Source organism: Lasiodiplodia theobromae, assembly GCF_012971845.1.
Source record: "Lasiodiplodia theobromae strain AM2As chromosome Unknown scaffold_12, whole genome shotgun sequence".
In the NCBI taxonomy this organism is placed as follows: domain Eukaryota; kingdom Fungi; phylum Ascomycota; class Dothideomycetes; order Botryosphaeriales; family Botryosphaeriaceae; genus Lasiodiplodia; species Lasiodiplodia theobromae.
The window spans coordinates 217,475-233,863 of record NW_023336322.1 but is presented as its reverse complement, the minus strand read 5'-3'; the positions used below and the strand labels follow the sequence as shown (position 1 = coordinate 233,863).

Genomic DNA, 16,389 nt, shown 5'->3' with positions numbered 1-16,389 from the left:
CTACAGTTGACAAGCCAATTCTCTTATTTAAATCGCTGTTCTGTTTGTTTTGCTATTACGAGTGCCACGAGTTTGCTGTTTCCTCGCGGAGGAAAGAGCTGGAATTTGGGCGGGCAAATCACAAACGTAAACGGGACCGAGAGCGGGGCCGGAATAGACCACAAGCTCCTCCAAAACAAGATTTGAGTCGCCCTGCCCTCACCGCGGAACAGCAGATCAGGGCATCGTTGGTGGAGAGACTGCAAGAGGCGGGAGTCTCGCTTAAGGAGGCACAAGAGCAGATCAGGAAAAATCTACAATACGGGAAACGCCTGAAGCTTCTACTAAACGGTCGCAATCCGCTCTGGTTATTTCTCATGCTGATTCAAGCCGATGGAAGTTCCATCCTGCGCGGAGGTAAAACGCCACCTGCGTTGAATTTAACAGACTTTAAGCCACCAACGGAATGCAGAAAATTCTCAGAACCGATATCTACTGATGAGTAAGTTACAAGTGTTGATTTACATTTCTCCTTATGATTTTAGCTCACGAAATGGCATAGGTTGCTCGGCCTCACGGAAAAGCTTGCCACTTGGTTCGGCAAATACCTTTTCATTGCACGCCCCGAGCTTAGAGATATCGATTTGAGCTATATTGATATATTCCGCAATATCCCCAGCCCCATCAGGTTGTGCGTAACACCAGATGAGGAGATATATGGGACTGCGCCAAAGGATATCGGGAACCTTTTCCACTCAACGGTTGACGGAGAAAGTTGAGGGAGGCCTCATAGCGGGGCGATGTTATTAATTTCAAAGTGAGGTATATTCTATTACGTTCCGACGTTTGCACACGCATGATCATCTTCTACAGGTCTGGCTGTATCATATTTCCTCTGTGGTAATACAGTCAGATATAAAGCTGTACAAGAATCCAACCGAACGAGCAAATGTATATAACGGATCGATTTATAGCATCTCATTCAATTGATAGAGTTGCTTTTATTCTCAGGAACCCACAGTACAGTTCAAGGCATGATTTCTCCAATTGCCACAGGAGAAGACCCAAGCAGTAGGTGTTATATCATTCCACACTCCCAGGTGGTCTGATCCTCTCCGATAATCCTTCCATACAAAATGTCATCCACACCGAAAATCCAAGTCATTCCAAACTGCAAAACCACCTCATCACACCAACCCTTCCCCTCCACACCCCGGCCACCTCCTCCACACCATGGCCTCCCAACACCGCGCCATCACCCTCACAATAACAAGACCCGACACCACCTACACCACCACAATCACCCTGGCCCGTCCCGCCTCGCCCCCCAGTCCACCTGATGTCGACGACCGCACATCATTATCCTCTTCCAGCCACGCCAACGCGCCCAGTAGCGACGCTGCCACCATCGGCCTCGCAACCGGTCTGTCCATTGCTGTGCTTGTCCTAATCGTCTGGTGTGCGGCACGGCGACCGGGCCCTGCGGGTGCCCCGGGGCGCCACGGCCGTGACGGCCGTGATGGAGTCGATGGGCTACCAGGCCCGCGCGGCCGGCGGGGAGCCAGGGGCCGTGCTGGGCACGATGGTGTGGCGGGACCGCCAGGGCCGCCGGGGCAGGAAGGCTTGCGAGGCGCCATGGGGCCGGAGGGAGTGGCGGGGCGGGAGGGGCGGGAAGGACGCGAGGGACGCGCTGGGCGTGATGGGCGCGATGGGCGCGATGGACGGGACGGACGGGATGGCGTTGTCGGGCCTCGCGGTGAACGAGGGGACCTGGGTGAGCAAGGGGTTCGTGGCGAGCGGGGCCTTCGTGGCGATGAGGGCCCTCGTGGGTTGCAAGGACTTCGTGGTGAACGGGGAGTTGGTGGTGAACGAGGTCATCGTGGTGAGCAAGGTCTCCCTAGTGAGCGGGGCCCTCCCGGTGAACAGGGTCCTCGTGGTCTCCAAGGTCCTTGTGGCGAGCAAGGGCCTCAAGGCCTCGAGGTGATGACGGAAATGTTAGGAATGGAATCTTGCTTGTAAATAACCATATAAGTGATAGAGGAAACGTCTAGAAACCCTCTATCTCCGCATTGAAACCTCCAGCACAGCACAGAAGAATGTGTTCTGTGTCCCTCCGCTTCGGTACAGCTGTGTCAATGGCATGATGTGTAGGGCGCACCGCATGCGAAGCATTTCAGGAAGCCCCATTCTCGCTACTGAATCCAGGAGCCCCTCTTCTGGGATGATTGTCCCGAAACATCTTTTTTTTTTACCTCAAAGGCTTTTACTCGTTGCATTGTGGGTTCTGAACAGTAAAAGAAATGAGCAAGGAAGCCATCTCTTACAATTCCATACCCTCGAGCATCGCATCACTTATCCAATTGACTTTCCCGGGGCATCCCTTTCTCTATCAAACGCACACAGGGTAATACTTAAACAACTTGACTGCGGGAAAGCCAGCCACCCCTTCGTTTCCGAGTCTAGTTCACTGTGTTCGCACATGTGACATCGTTTTGATCTAAGCTCAATCTTTGTAAGCCCCATCCACTTTGTACAAAATTCAATTCGTCGTTCTAGTTCACGCCTCATCCCAATTGCGCAAGACACCCCACAGCCAGAATGGGGCAAATTGTCACGAGGATACGACAAATGGCCGCACGATCCATTGCTTGGATCAGAGAACACCCATCGAAGGCCGTCATCTGTGCCATCAACACGGTAATCATAGCCGTACCGACCATTGTTTTCACTCCAGTCCTTGGATTGTTGGGTTTCACAAGTCTCGGGCCAGCAGCTGGTAACTCTCCACCGCATCCGGCCTCAGAGCCCCTGGCCCACCACGAAGCATTCAACAAGCTGATCTAGCTTCAGGTTCCATCGCCGCAGCTCTGCATTCATCTCTTTCCCCTCTGGCAGCAGGTGGGGCCTTTTCTGTTCTCCAAAGCGCCGCGATGGGCGGCTACGGTGTCGGCGTTGCGGCTGGCGCTGTCCGCGTCGGCGCTGCAGCCATCATCCGCCGCACAGCTCGGTGAGTCAGTGCATATGCGGAGGAATAATCAGAATCCGGGGGATATCTGGCGAGGAATGAGATACATCATTGCAGAGGTACACAAACAGAAGTTTTGATGTCTGCTGGTCCTTTGGGCTTGTTTATGGGTTTTGGGATTTGTAACTATATGTTGATTCTGCGTCAGCTATTGCCTCGTCTTTTGTATGCGATGCTCAACTGTGGGCTTCATTGAATGAAAAGCCTCTCTTGTAGCCTGAGCGCAATGGTCGAATATTCAGAGCATTGGCACTCTGAGCAGTGAACCAAACTTGACGAATGCGCCCCGTATATCCTACCACTCCACGATAGGTATGTTTATTCATAAAAACAAAATAAATGATGCAATTAACGGAAAGAGGTCTACGAATGCAGTGCGTTATTCGAGCGCAGTTGAAATAGCTATCTGGAGCCTTGGATCATAGAAATAGTCATCCGATTCTCTTTTGATAGGCCAACGAATGCAGGTTGGACATTCGAGGAAATCCCTTCACTTGGCCTCGAAAACGGAAGTCCATGATGACTGACTGCACCGAGTAAGGTGTGGCATCACATGGTACATTTGTCCTTCGACTTAAATATGTGACCCAAAAGTGCACGTCGATGGAGCCTCAGACAACCTTCACATCCTATCCAGCCTCCTTGAATTATCAATCTCTCCCAGCCACCCCAACAAGATGCCGGAAGTTGAATGTGTTCTTGGTTACGAGTTCGCGAACAAAGAACTCAGGGATGAAGCCCTCCTCGCAGCTGGAACAGCTATCGCTGACCCCACAGTCGACGGAGATCCTCGCGGAAATAAACGGCTTGCGTTGGTAGGGGACGCGGTCCTCCAACTCGTTATTCTCGACCGGTGGTACGGGGATAATACGGACCCAGGTAGGCAATCCTTGATTTTTAGCATACACTCGCTTACTAATCACACGAGAAGCGGTCGGAAACAAACTACTCAAACAAAACGTTTCGAACGCTGCACTTCGAGTTCAGGCATCGAAGGCACACCTAGAAACGATGATCCGCTTGAACCCGTGTCAAAAAGGGAAGGCACCCCAAGAGACACTTGCTTCGACGGTTGAGGCTTTGGTGGGTGCCGTATGGTTCGATTGCGGGGGTGACATCGATGTGGTTCGGGGGATCATGGAAAGGCTGGGTATATTCCGTCACGAATAGCTGTCAAACGCTGAGAATAGGGGTTGCTGCTCAATAAAGTTCCCCGGGGAGTATTACTAGGTGTAACGGCTTGTGTCATTCTCAGTCAGGAATAACTGAGGCAGCTCTCGGTTGAACTTCCAAGGTATTTAGACTATGCTATATGACGAGATTCTAATTAACCGAAACCGAGGTCCGTGATGAGTACTGCCTGTAGTTGTGATGACTCATATTGTGATTCAAGGGAATCCAGCAAGAGTGCATGCCGTCCCTGAATTAAACATTATGCCAGTGGCAGGGGCTCCCTGCTGTGCACTCTAATTCATGTCTCCTCGCTTTTATCATCGAGGTAAACCAACAGATTGATGTAAGGGTATTTATACGGGCACACCACAGCCCACAGCATGGCGATGATGATGCATCTTGAATGTGCCCTTGCTTATCGATCATCTATATATTCAGAAAAGCCCAGCCCTCGGCTTCAGTGCCATCCATCCTCAACGGAGCATCTCTATCTGCCCAGCACTTTGGAAATCTCTTCAACAAAACCATCGCATTCTCAATCATGTCCGCAACATCAACCCACACACTGGCAGACCCATCCATGCTCGCCAAAATCGACAAGCTCTTCGCCTGTAACGTGGGGCATTACATCGACCTCCCCCAGATCGTCGTCGTCGGCGACCAGTCAAGCGGCAAGTCATCCGTCCTGGAAGGGCTGACCCGTCTCCCCTTTCCACGCGACAGCGGGCTGTGCACGCGTTTCGCGACCCAGATTACGTTCCGACGCGCCACGGTCAAATCGATTTCGGTGTCGGTCATACCCGGCAAGGATGCCCCGCCCGACCACGTCGATGCCCTGCGCGGCTGGAAGCGAGCGGACGTCGATAACCTGGGCGGAGAACAATTCGCACAGATCATGCGTGAGGCTCAGCAGTTGATGGGGATCATGCCGCGCAGCGATGACAACGGCAATAAGGAGAGCATGCCGACCAGGGCGCGCAAGACCTTCTCCTCCGACGTGTTATCTATCCAGGTATCGGGCCCGGATGAAGAACATCTCACAGTCATTGATGTTCCTGGAATCTTCCAACGGGTGACCAAGGACGTGACTACGAAAGAAGACAAGGAGTTCGTCCGAGAGATGGTTGCAGGGTACATGAGAAATCCTCGATCTATCATGCTGACGGTCGTGCCGGCAAATGTTGACGTCGCTACCCAGGTGATTTTAGAAATGGCGGAAGAGGTGGACAAACATGGACAGCGGACATTGGGAGTACTAACGAAGCCCGATCTTGTTGACAAGGGCGCCGAGAAAAGCGTGATGGATATGATTGAAGGAAGAACTCATCAGTTGCTTCTAGGATGGTGTTTAGTAAGAAACCCTGGTCAAAAAGAGGTGGAAAGTGCTGGCTTCGATCGGTATGCCGAAGAAGAAAGGTTCTTCCGCATTGCACCACTTTGGAGCAGGCTTCCAAAAGATCGTGTTGGTGTGACTGCATTGCGATCGAGGTTGCAGGAAGTTTTGGCCAGACACATTCGACAGGAATTTCCGAAAGTAAGTTATGACAGCTTTTGGGGGGAGAAATTAACATTCTGATTGACCTCGCAGGTGAAGGTCGAGATCAACAAGAAGCTCAAGAAGAGCAGGGCGGAACTTGAAGCCCTGGGATCAAAACGCGACACGCCGGCTGAACAATCGAGATTCCTCATCGACATGGCCGACAAATTCCAGAACATTGTTGGCAAGGCTCTGGCTGCGAGATATTCCGACGAGTGTTTCGCGGAACACCCGGAGCTCAAGATTGCGACACTAGTCGTTCAGCGCGATGAGGTTTTCTCGAAAGATTTTGCAACCCATGGCCACACTTACAGGTTCAAGGACTTTTGGGACGATGATGAGAAAGAGGCGGACGCTGTCTCTTGCTTCACACAGGACGATGACGATATTGACTCGACTAACCACATCGAAAATGGATGTAATGGGGCGGACGGGCAGCTGAAGAACATCTTCACGAGACATTTCGAAGATGCCGGAGATCTCGTCGATATTCTTCATCCGACAAAAGCCATTGTCCAGCCGAAGGCCCGCGGTATCTTAGACTGGATCACAGATCTCTATGAAGACTCACGTGGGTTTGAGCTTGGGCAATTTGATCCATCGCTACTTGCGACGTTGCTGAAAGCACAGACCAAAAATTGGCAAGGCTTAGCTCTTGGATACACCTCTGATGTTGTCGCTCTGACTCATACTTTCATCCAAACCCTCCTCGAGTACATCTGTCCCGGACCCGGCACTTACCAGAATCTTAACTCCATGATCATGGACCACCTGATGGATCGGTATCAGAAGGCATTGAACGAGGTGGAGTTCATTCTCGTTGTCGAGCGGTTTGGAACACCAGCAACGCAGAACCACTACTTCAATGAAAACTTACAGCAGTGGTAAGCCAACAAACACCTGCCCATTGAGTAGGCAAAATGGAGCTAATAGATTGAGTGAAGCCGACAAGACCGCGACTTGAAGGCAGCGTGTGACAAGGCCTTCTACTCTTCAGAAGCCAAGCAGCGTGTGGTCAGGGTGAACGACCTCAAATCTTCTCGTTCAATGAGCAACAAAGAGCACACCGTTCGGGATCTCCATGACATCCTTGCATCCTACTATAAAGTAGCGCGAAAGCGGATTGTTGATAACATTTGCATGCAGGCTGCGTCCTATCACCTGGTGACTGGCCCAGATACACCACTCAAGGTTTTCTCTCCGGGATTTGTCAGCCAGCTCTCTGATGAGCAACTGGAGGAAATCGCCGGTGAGGATGCCCTAGTGAGAGGGACACGAGCGCGGCTTCTGAAGGAGGTAGAAGACCTCCAGAGTGGGAAAAGGATTTTGGGATAGGTGTTTACGACTGTTTTTTGCTTCTTCGTTGAAGTTTGGTTCATTCAAGTACCCACCATGCCAGCAGTTATGATATAGCGATAACATGTGAATGCGCTTTAGATCGTTGTGCCTTCTTTTGTTCGATTGAGTGACTAGTTTGACGCCAAAGATTTTACTTCGCGCTGGTATCTCAATAAAAAGTTAGATGATCACTCTTCTAAAGCCTGTGATACCTGGCATTCTGTAAAAGCTAACCACCATGCAGCCTTATCAAGCCGGAGTCCTGCTAGAACTGGAATTTTGAGTTTTGCAATACCCGAAATTGCTACGATCGAGAATTCAAGTATAAGTTTGTTACTCCCTTAAAGTCTCCCAATGTCCCTTTTCATCTTAAATGGACCATGATCATCAATCGAAAGCCGTTAGAAAATTCATTGGAAAGCTGAATTCCGTACAGCTCGTGTACTGTACAATATCTTATAACCTCCTAAGACCTGTTTGGTATTTCGGTGGAGCCAGGCTGGGCTTACAAGAGCTTGTTCCAAGTACTTTTGTAGATTCCGCGAAAGCACATGTCTTAGTATCATTTGCTTAAACGCGTGGCATGACATCACAGATTTACCAACGGGTCTATGTCGACATGACTAGCAATAAATCATGACAAGAACGTATTTCAACTTAAAGCCCAGGGATGGCAGAGAGAAGAGATAATTTCATTTTCAATTTAGATAAAAAGCAAATCGTACCAACAGAAGTCTCGGTAAAGACTGTAACGAAGCCCCGTAAGCTCTCTTGTTCTCCCGACAAAATGCGACTTTTGCAAGCCGACACCACAACACCCTGATCATTGCATGGATGGTGATATTTGGCAGTTTTGTCCATGCACGCCTGACGAAGTGTAAGGGTCTTATTTCTTGGTTGAGCCTGTGTTGCCCCCGCCGGTGTTCGCATTGCGGTCTCCCGCGCTCTGGGCACGCGCAGCGAATCCGCCAGCCGACATGTCGCCACCGCCCCGAGCCTTCCCATGTTTTAGTGACTAAGTGACCTCGGATTGTACGGTGATCTTACTTGCGAGGATTGAATCCGAGCGGCGTCGGATTGCGTCATGGGCGAGAAGCTGCCCTTGGATGAGGTGTTGTTGTCCTTGGAAGACATTTTCAGTTGGAGTAGTTGACGGAGATTTCTTTTCGTTCTGAAGTGTTTGATGATGAGTTAGGAAGAATATTTATCTCCCTTTAAATATCACTCACTGGTGACCTGTGCACAGGCTTCCTACGTCCCCAAAGAGCATACCAGACTTGATTGCATGTCTCTCGACCCTTTCAAGTCGATCAACCCTTTCGCTTGGTGCACAAGAGCCAAGCTCTGCACCCCCTTAGAAATTCTTCGAAGAAAAAAGAACAGTAGAATGCGTTAGAATACTAAGGCTACCAATCCGCATTGGAATAAGCGCGGCATCACACTTTTTCCTGGGACAATAATTGGTGATGCTCGTCGAGAATCATTGTGACTCATTCGGTCAGGCATGTTAAACCTCAAGGCCTGTCCTGGAAGATCGAAGATCGGAAGTATATTTTCATCTCCACAATTCCAAATCGGAACTCTAGATTTTACTCAAAGTTGAAACCAACCGGTGTTCAACAATCAGTAATAACAGTCTCAATTTGTTGTACTTACAAAAGATATATCCCTCGCGTCTTACAAGTCCTGCAAAGTGGCTTGTAGTCATCGCTGGGGAAAAAGCCAACCCGCTGGAACTGCGGTCGAATCCTTGGCAGATTAACGTACCAAAACACCCATGCCAGTTCGTTTGTTAGCATGAACACAGCATAAACCTCCCTCTGGAATGCTTTGGTGGTCTCGCGATTAGTTTATCTTAACCCTACTTGATCATCACCACCCTGGATGAGGTTAATGTTATGGTGAAGATGTTCCTCTTTCGTTTTTCTGGCCTCGACCGATCCACTTTTGGCAAGGCTCCAGTGACGTGTACTTTCCTCTTAGGCTGTAAAGAGCTAACCAACGGCATCTTCCCGATGCGTAGGGATACAGATAGCTTAGCGAAGCTTGATTTGAGGCCTCGGATCAAACAGGATGGGAAACTTAACTGGGCCGTCTTCAGCACTCCAACTCCAGGACGGCGCTCGGTACGATGGCGTGTCTGAGTATCGTGGATTGATTCTCAGTTGTATCCCGACTCACGGCATGGGTCTAATAACTCTGCAGCTCCCAAATCAGCTTAAGCGCGAGGCTTTGCACTCAATTTATAAAATTGCATCTTAACTTGGCCTTTCCGTTTCAATTTTCCTTTCTAAAAATGAGTGCTTTTTAGACAGTGAATAAGTGTCATAACAATTTGATTTATGAGTGTCAATTCGGGGATGTATGTTTAAAATTCATGGCAACTTATTCAGATATTTTCTCATTTCGTCGCCGTGGCTGACCAAAGCTTCCAGGCGCTTCGACTTTCCACTTTGCCTTTAGTTTTGTACTACAGGTAAACTCTTACCGAAATCCGAAAGATGGTGTCATTGTGGCCGATGTGTTCGCAACCATGTGATAGAGTTGCAAATACTAGTATTCAGACACAACCGGACGGACAAATTTCACGTCTCGGGGGTTCGGCTTCAAGAGCTATCGCTACCCGCGATCATCTCATTTGCCAACTTTATCAATAATCGGCCCGTGATCTACCAGGAGCGGCGAGGATACTATTTCCTTTAGCAACAATTATTGTAAAAACTATGCTGACTTACAACCGGAATGTTTATTTAAGCAATTTCGCGCGTAATCGGACGGACGAATAGCACGTCCCCACTAAAATTCGGCTTCGAAAACTGCCGCTAACCGTGATCGTCATGGTTGCCTACTTCAGCAATATTCGGTACAAACCTACAAGTAGCCGCATGGACGCTTTCACTTCAGGAACACTTATTGTGGAACCCACAATTGCCTGCCATCATAATGATTACTCAAGCAACGTTCGGGACGGAGCCTTTGACTACCGTCAGCCATGATCGTCAATCCAAAGAGTACAAATACTTAGCCCAAACGATAGAACGGTAGATTAGAGCATCATTCACTACAATCCCCATTAAACTACCAAGCTCCAAGATCATGAAGGTCGCAGTTGCAGGAGGAAACACCAGCGTTGGCCTTGCCATCGTCGACGGCATTAAAGCCCGCGGAAAATACGAATGCATCATCCTCGGCCGCAGGCCGCACGCCGAGCACGATGTCCTCGTAGTCGACTACGCTAACATCAACAGTCTGGCAGCGAAACTGGAAGAAGCGCAGGTTAATGTTGTCATTTCCGCCCTCTCCATGGAAGACGACGCCTGCGGCCAGGCGCAGCTCAACCTCATCGAAGCCGCCAACCGTTCCAAGTGCACCAAGCGTTTCTTGCCCTGCGAATTCGGCATCCAGTACACCGCTGAGTAAGTCGACTGACCCCACAACGTACCATCTAGCTAACGCATCCCCAGACGAGTCAAGAACCTGACCGGCCTCTCCTTCCACTACAAACTTACAGCAGTTGAAGCGCTTGAGAACACAGATCTGGAGTTCTCTCTCGTCTCCTGCGGCATCTACCTCGACTACTGGGCGACATCCGTCATCCCGTCTCGGCTCCGGTTCTGCCAGCCCTACTGGCTCGATTTCGGCCACCGCCTCGCCGCCATCCCCGGCGACGGTAACGCGCCTCTCGTGCTGACGCACACGCGCGATGTGGGGCGCTTCACCGCCGCGCTGCTCGAACTCCCGCGTTGGGAGCGCAGGTACACCATCCGTGGCGATCGCTTGACGCTGAACGAGGCCGTGCGCACGGCTGAGGAGGTTATGGGCGTGAAGTTCGCCGTCGTGCACGAATCGGCGGAGAAGTTGCGGGAGGAGGGCGCCACGATTTTGCCTGGAATGGATGGTTTAGACGAGGCCGCTCAGGCCGTTATGAAGTCCAGGTTGGCGCAGCTGGGTATCAATTGTTTGGAGGGATGCATGGATCTGGATGGGTCGGCTAGCCTCAACGCCATCTTCCTTGACATTAAGCCACTTACGGTGCGGGACGTGGCCGAGGCCTGGAAAGAAAAGTTGCAATGATCGTGTTTGTTTCCGATGTAATGCATGCCGGAAATTAAGGATACCGGGATCCGGATGAGATTTCGATCCTGCCATCAAGCAAACACAGACAGTGCAAGTAGGAGGATTCCATTGTTGATGACGGAGATCACTACTATACTTATCCATAGGTTTTAACACAGAATAATGGAGTGGGATATTTCATTGCGCATGCAAGGGAAGCAGCGATAAAGAAAACAAGATGGAAAACAGTCGAACTTCATGCGAGTGTTCTGACCGACTTTCTTTGCTTTTTGCTCAACATGAAAAATCATCCTTGTTCATGCATATATTGCGAAACACCAACACGCAATGTACCCCTTTTCTGATCACGCGTCTGTTCAGAGTTCTGTGTATATAGTCAGGTAGATTTGCCGCTTCTTCTCAAGTAGCAGCAGCCCACAACTCATACAATCTTTACTTCAACAAAATCAAGGGAAAAAAATCAAAAAAAAACCTATTCCCAAAATCAAGAAAAACAAACTGAAAACCTCATCCCCAAATAAACCAAAAAACAAAAAAAAAAGTCAAAAGAACTGGAAGAAGTCATTCAGAACAGGGCCTACGAATGGCGTGCTCTACCACTTCCTTTCCTCTCGGTTGTCCTCCAAACGAGAGCTCACCCGACGTCCTTGTCTTCGCACAAGACGCCTCGTAGTACGTAGTGGCCAATTTCAAGATTGACGAGTAAACAGCGCTGACTGCAACAGGCGAAGCTCTGCAAGAGGCGAAGCTCTCCAAGGGCCAGGCGCACTTGACGAGGCCATCGCATGGTGCGGTGCTCCATTGTCATCCTTGGGCCGGGCGGAGGGCTGTCAAGGTGCAAGCAAACACCATCCCAACCGAGGGTTCACATCCTGGCAGATGAAATTTGGCTGCGCCGGCTGCGAGGATGGGTGAGGGAGGCTCTGATGATGATACAGATGATGTATCATATCAACTTTGATGTGGCAACCCCGCCATCCGGACGATTGCCGAAGGTACGACCCCCCGCTTCCAGAGCCCGTTCGGGTATACGCCACGTGAAGCGTATACCTGATAGATCCATCATTCTCGGCAGCTACAGGGACTTTGCCGGGGATGTGGAGGCAGTGGCGAATTGCCAAAACACCCAAGGGCTGCACTCGGCGGAGCTGGTTCAGAAGTGTCGAAGAGACAGCCTCAATGGGATATGTAAGTGCACCCTTATCCCCACCCCACGCAACTCGATTCTCACATGTGGCAGGTCAGAAGCCTTCGCCACGACATCGCCCCCTATGTGGGCAATACCGAGGAGATCCGGCTTCCTTCACTGAGAAGCCTCGAAGAGGAATACTGGGACACGTTTCCGACTTCCGTCATTCTCTTGCGTATCGGAACCGGCATCGCACGATCCATCATGTATTCGGCCTGAGACAAACAGGCTAGATACATCAGGCAGCCTCTTACCGGACATCGAAAACAGGCTGGATAAGCTTTAATCCAGCACATCTGAGAGGGGGCTTTCTGAAGTCGATTCGGAGTCCACATCCACGACAAAGTCCGAATCTACTTTAGAATCTGAGTCCACTTTAGAGTGAGTCGAGTTCAACGCCTGAAAATTCCATAGAACGGACGGTAGCGAACGGCCGCTTCCTATTGGCCTAGTAGTTTCCAGTAGTTTGAGCTCCCGGTCGAAAACACTAATTTTGGGAGAACGGCCACCAGCCCTGGCTCCCCATTCAATGCACGCATATTCCAGAGAACCAAGTTCAGAGTCCGAGTCCGGTTCAAAGTCCGCGTCCGATTCAGACTCCAAGTCTAATCTAACGCCCATGCCTAACTTTGAACCAGACGACTTCGCGCTGGTGTGTGTCCATTGCAAGACGCATACCATCCATGTATATATGCAAATACTACAAGCGTCTCTTAAAAGGCAATCGATTGTACTGAATGCACTGGATGGGTGACATGAAGACTGAGATTCTGGCTAACGATGCACACCCTGCTGAGAACCTTGACTCCATTTTCCTGTACAGTACATTCTACAATTAGAAACCTTATGGGTTGCTTGGAATGGGATAAATACATCCTCGATATGACTTTTATCTCAAAAGCACGCAACACTGAAATAGCACGTGGATTGTTGGTGTTCAGTATTACACGGCATATATTGTAGGGCGTGCAGCTAGTGTAAGAAATTTTAGTATGATAATTCGTCAAGAAGGCACACATCTCCAGCTATTCGAGTACCACAGTCTTGAGCTCCTTCTCAGTCTCCCCCCATAGCTTCAGATAGACATGGCCAAGACCAAGACGACGAGCTACTGGTCCGCATCTGTGAATCAGCATCACGACCACCTGCGGCGGCGATTCGCGTTCCAACTCAAAATCAGATGCAGATTCCATAGCGCAAACATGGTTCATCTCTTTACTGAATGCTTCGTTGTTCTCGAAATCAGGGTCTCCCGGCTCCCATGTCCCGCTCGAAGTTTTCTTCAGCCCATCAGCCCGAGCAAAGGTGAAATCCACACCAAAGTAAATTCCCAATGCAAGAAATTCCACGCAAATCTCAGCATCCTGTATGCCGATAGATGATAAGATCTCTTGAGATTCCTGAGATAGCTCTACAAGGCCAATCCACTGACCGTTAGGTCGCCGGATATGGAAATACGATGTAGATCCCTCCACTCCTTGAAGCTGCAAAAGTGCGCATTGAGTGTGCACCAATACTCTCCCAGGCTGAATAGATGCGGTCTTGAGGTCTTGTTGCGAGAACATTTCCTGTTGCCAATTTTCTCCCCGAGAGATTCTCCAGAAATCGTCGTATGTAGGGAATTGCTCGTCTATCTGTCGTTGAATTGAAGATAGAGAAGAATCCGGAGTGAAATGAAACAGCGGCGGCCTTGCAAAGCAGCCTTGTAGCCAGGCAATCATCATGAGAACCCTCACATCAAGCCCTTTTTGAACTCCCCAGCTGTCGCAGTACCGTTTTGGTCGAGACATCACTGGCACCAAACACAGTTGGTCGTTTGCAGCCGGTTCGCAGAACGCCCAAGTCGCCAGTGAGCCGCAGGTCATTACAGTCTCGCCGTAATCCACAAAGTTCTCCATAGAGGCCCATGACCAGGAAGGGAATTTCTGTGGGCTTGCTGGGCTGCGTTTGTGCGAAGTGTTTCCCGTTTTCCACTGGATTGCCTCGTCGAATTCTTCGAATGGTATCCCGAACCGGTGATTCTTGTCGATGTAGCAGTCCTTCTCAATAACCCAATTGAGAACGCCTTGGAATGCTAGGAGGACATCAGTCGAGTGGGTGAATTTGCGGTGCAGGATTTCCCAGACGGCATCGTAATAACTCGGGCTAGAGCGACGCGCTTTCTTTCTTTGAGATACACGTGTATCTCCCTCCGCCAGAAGTACGGAATTGCCCTTGATCTCCAGGAAGGCTCCTTCTTCGGTAAAATAGAGCAACCGTTCCGATACAACGGCTTCTTGATACGTCCATCCGCGGTTGTACCATTTGGAATCCGAGTCACGCATTAGCCATCTCCAGGGCTTAGGCTTACGGAGAGAAGCACTGCGAGAAGTAGCTCCCAAGCCACCTATATCGGGCCTGTAGGGAAACGCTACAGTCAAGCCGTTCCAATGTACAGAATACTTGACTTCCCGTCTGTCAACTCGGACGCCGGGGAGGCCGGACATTGCGTCTCGGCCTAAAGCTGCAACTAAAGTAACGTAAGAAGTTGCGTAAATTCTGTCCATTTGAGAAATCTGGTGCAGTTTGTTGTTCTCGTCATCTTGCACGATGCAAATGCGGTCGACCCAGAGGTACCGCAAGCCCAACATTTTCGTTGCAACTATGGCGTCGTAAATAGTGGTCGGAACATCCGCTGAAAGTAGACTTCCTTCTTGCTCCAGGATCGCAATGGTGCGTTTTCTTGCCTCGAGTTGGACCTCCGTAGATGCTCCCCAAACGTAGCTGAGGGTTGCGTAGTCATGGGGTTCTGATACGCGGACGACGCAATTTCGGACAACATCGATGAGTCTGAAATCGTCGAATATTTTGCCAGGCCATGTGCCTTGGGTAGTGGGCTGCTTTGGATGCTCTGCCAGCCAGCCTTTGATTAGGTCCCACTGAATTTTCCCACAGTCGGGTGGCGTAGGAGCGGTTTCAGGGTCCAGAAGAAGGTCGCCGACGTATTCTTCATTCTTGAAAAGCATAACTCCGGTTTCGTCAAAAGCCATGCCTATCATGGTCGACGGAGCTGAATTGGAAAATTGAGGACGCGTGGCGAGAAAATTGCAAAATCCGCATTGGAATGCGCGACTGCGCAACTCCCTGAGTTCTCCCAGAAGAATGAAAAACACGCTCTGAAACCCGTCTGAACCGAGTTTTGGTATTGATGCGTACTTGGGAAGGGCGTGGAAAAACAGATGTCGAGGACGAAGATGCGTGCAGAATGAACAGATCGAAGCTCCAGACGCGGGAAACTCGGAGCATCTGGCGCACTCTTCGTGGAAGGAGGCTGAGAATATTTCCCGTGGTAGGGCCACTGGCTTGTACCTAAAAATCGTGCCACTTTCGCTCAACCTCACAGCGGAAAGGAATTGACATAGTTCGCAATGGTCTTCGCACGACGCATGGAGAGCAGCGGTGTTATCCGATGATTGATCTCCATCTCGAGGATAGACAGTAGTACTGTATAGCTGGTTAGAGCTTCGGGGGGTGTCCTGGACGCCGGTATGCGTTTCTGATGTCTGCCCGGACCCCTGAATTGCCATGTCTGTAGGTATCGCTAGGGTATCTCGATGCCTGAATGGCGAAGTTCAAGGTGTTCAGAAAACCTCTCATTTCCAGCGAGCAATAAGCCAACGCTTGTTAGGCAGCAGTATCGTTCGTCTACCCCACTTTCTGTGAATCCTTCAATGGAACTTTAAGTGGGTCTCGCCGGGTAATGCTTGCGTACCTCGGATCAAGTTACTGCAGAGGGGTGCCGTAGCCGATGGCTAGCGCGAAGAATAGCAGAGCCTTTGTACATGGCGTAAGTATGCTTCGATTCTTTTTTTCTTCCATAATTGAAAAGAACATGTGTGGATAGTTGAAGCCATCTTCCGAAAGTCAACGAATATCTATTAATTCCACATTGAAATTCGCATAATACCTTCAACTACCAATGATACGAGCGAGAAGAGGATTCACATTAATCGTCGGCTGTAATACACCCTTGTATAATCATGCTTGTTAGGCAGTGGCATGTAAGTCTCATATATTTCACAACTGTGTGTG

General features: G+C 50.0%; 4 protein-coding genes across 4 annotated transcripts; 3 read left to right on the top strand and 1 right to left on the bottom strand.

The window, feature by feature from the left end:
* Positions 1-1,212: 1,212 nt before the first annotated feature.
* On the top strand, positions 1,213-1,963 carry LTHEOB_4536 (uncharacterized protein; the record flags this gene model as incomplete). Its single annotated transcript, XM_035513581.1, has 2 exons — positions 1,213-1,431; positions 1,520-1,963. The coding sequence occupies 2 exons, from the start codon at positions 1,213-1,215 to the stop codon at positions 1,961-1,963; spliced, it is 663 nt and encodes a 220-aa protein (XP_035374585.1).
* A 2,755-nt stretch (positions 1,964-4,718) lies between these two features.
* Positions 4,719-7,049, top strand: LTHEOB_4535 (Dynamin GTPAse; the record flags this gene model as incomplete). The annotated part of the gene is made up of 3 exons (XM_035513580.1): positions 4,719-5,375; positions 5,766-6,598; positions 6,659-7,049. 3 exons carry the CDS (start codon positions 4,719-4,721, stop codon positions 7,047-7,049), a joined length of 1,881 nt encoding a protein of 626 aa, XP_035374584.1.
* Positions 7,050-10,148: 3,099 nt separating this feature from the next.
* Positions 10,149-11,126, top strand: LTHEOB_4534 (uncharacterized protein; the record flags this gene model as incomplete). Its single annotated transcript, XM_035513579.1, has 2 exons — positions 10,149-10,468; positions 10,517-11,126. 2 exons carry the CDS (start codon positions 10,149-10,151, stop codon positions 11,124-11,126), a joined length of 930 nt encoding a protein of 309 aa, XP_035374583.1.
* A 2,217-nt stretch (positions 11,127-13,343) lies between these two features.
* On the bottom strand, positions 13,344-15,356 carry LTHEOB_4533 (Heterokaryon incompatibility protein; the record flags this gene model as incomplete). Its single annotated transcript, XM_035513578.1, has 1 exon — positions 13,344-15,356. The coding sequence occupies one exon, from the start codon at positions 15,354-15,356 to the stop codon at positions 13,344-13,346; it is 2,013 nt and encodes a 670-aa protein (XP_035374582.1).
* Between the last annotated feature and the right edge of the window lie 1,033 nt (positions 15,357-16,389).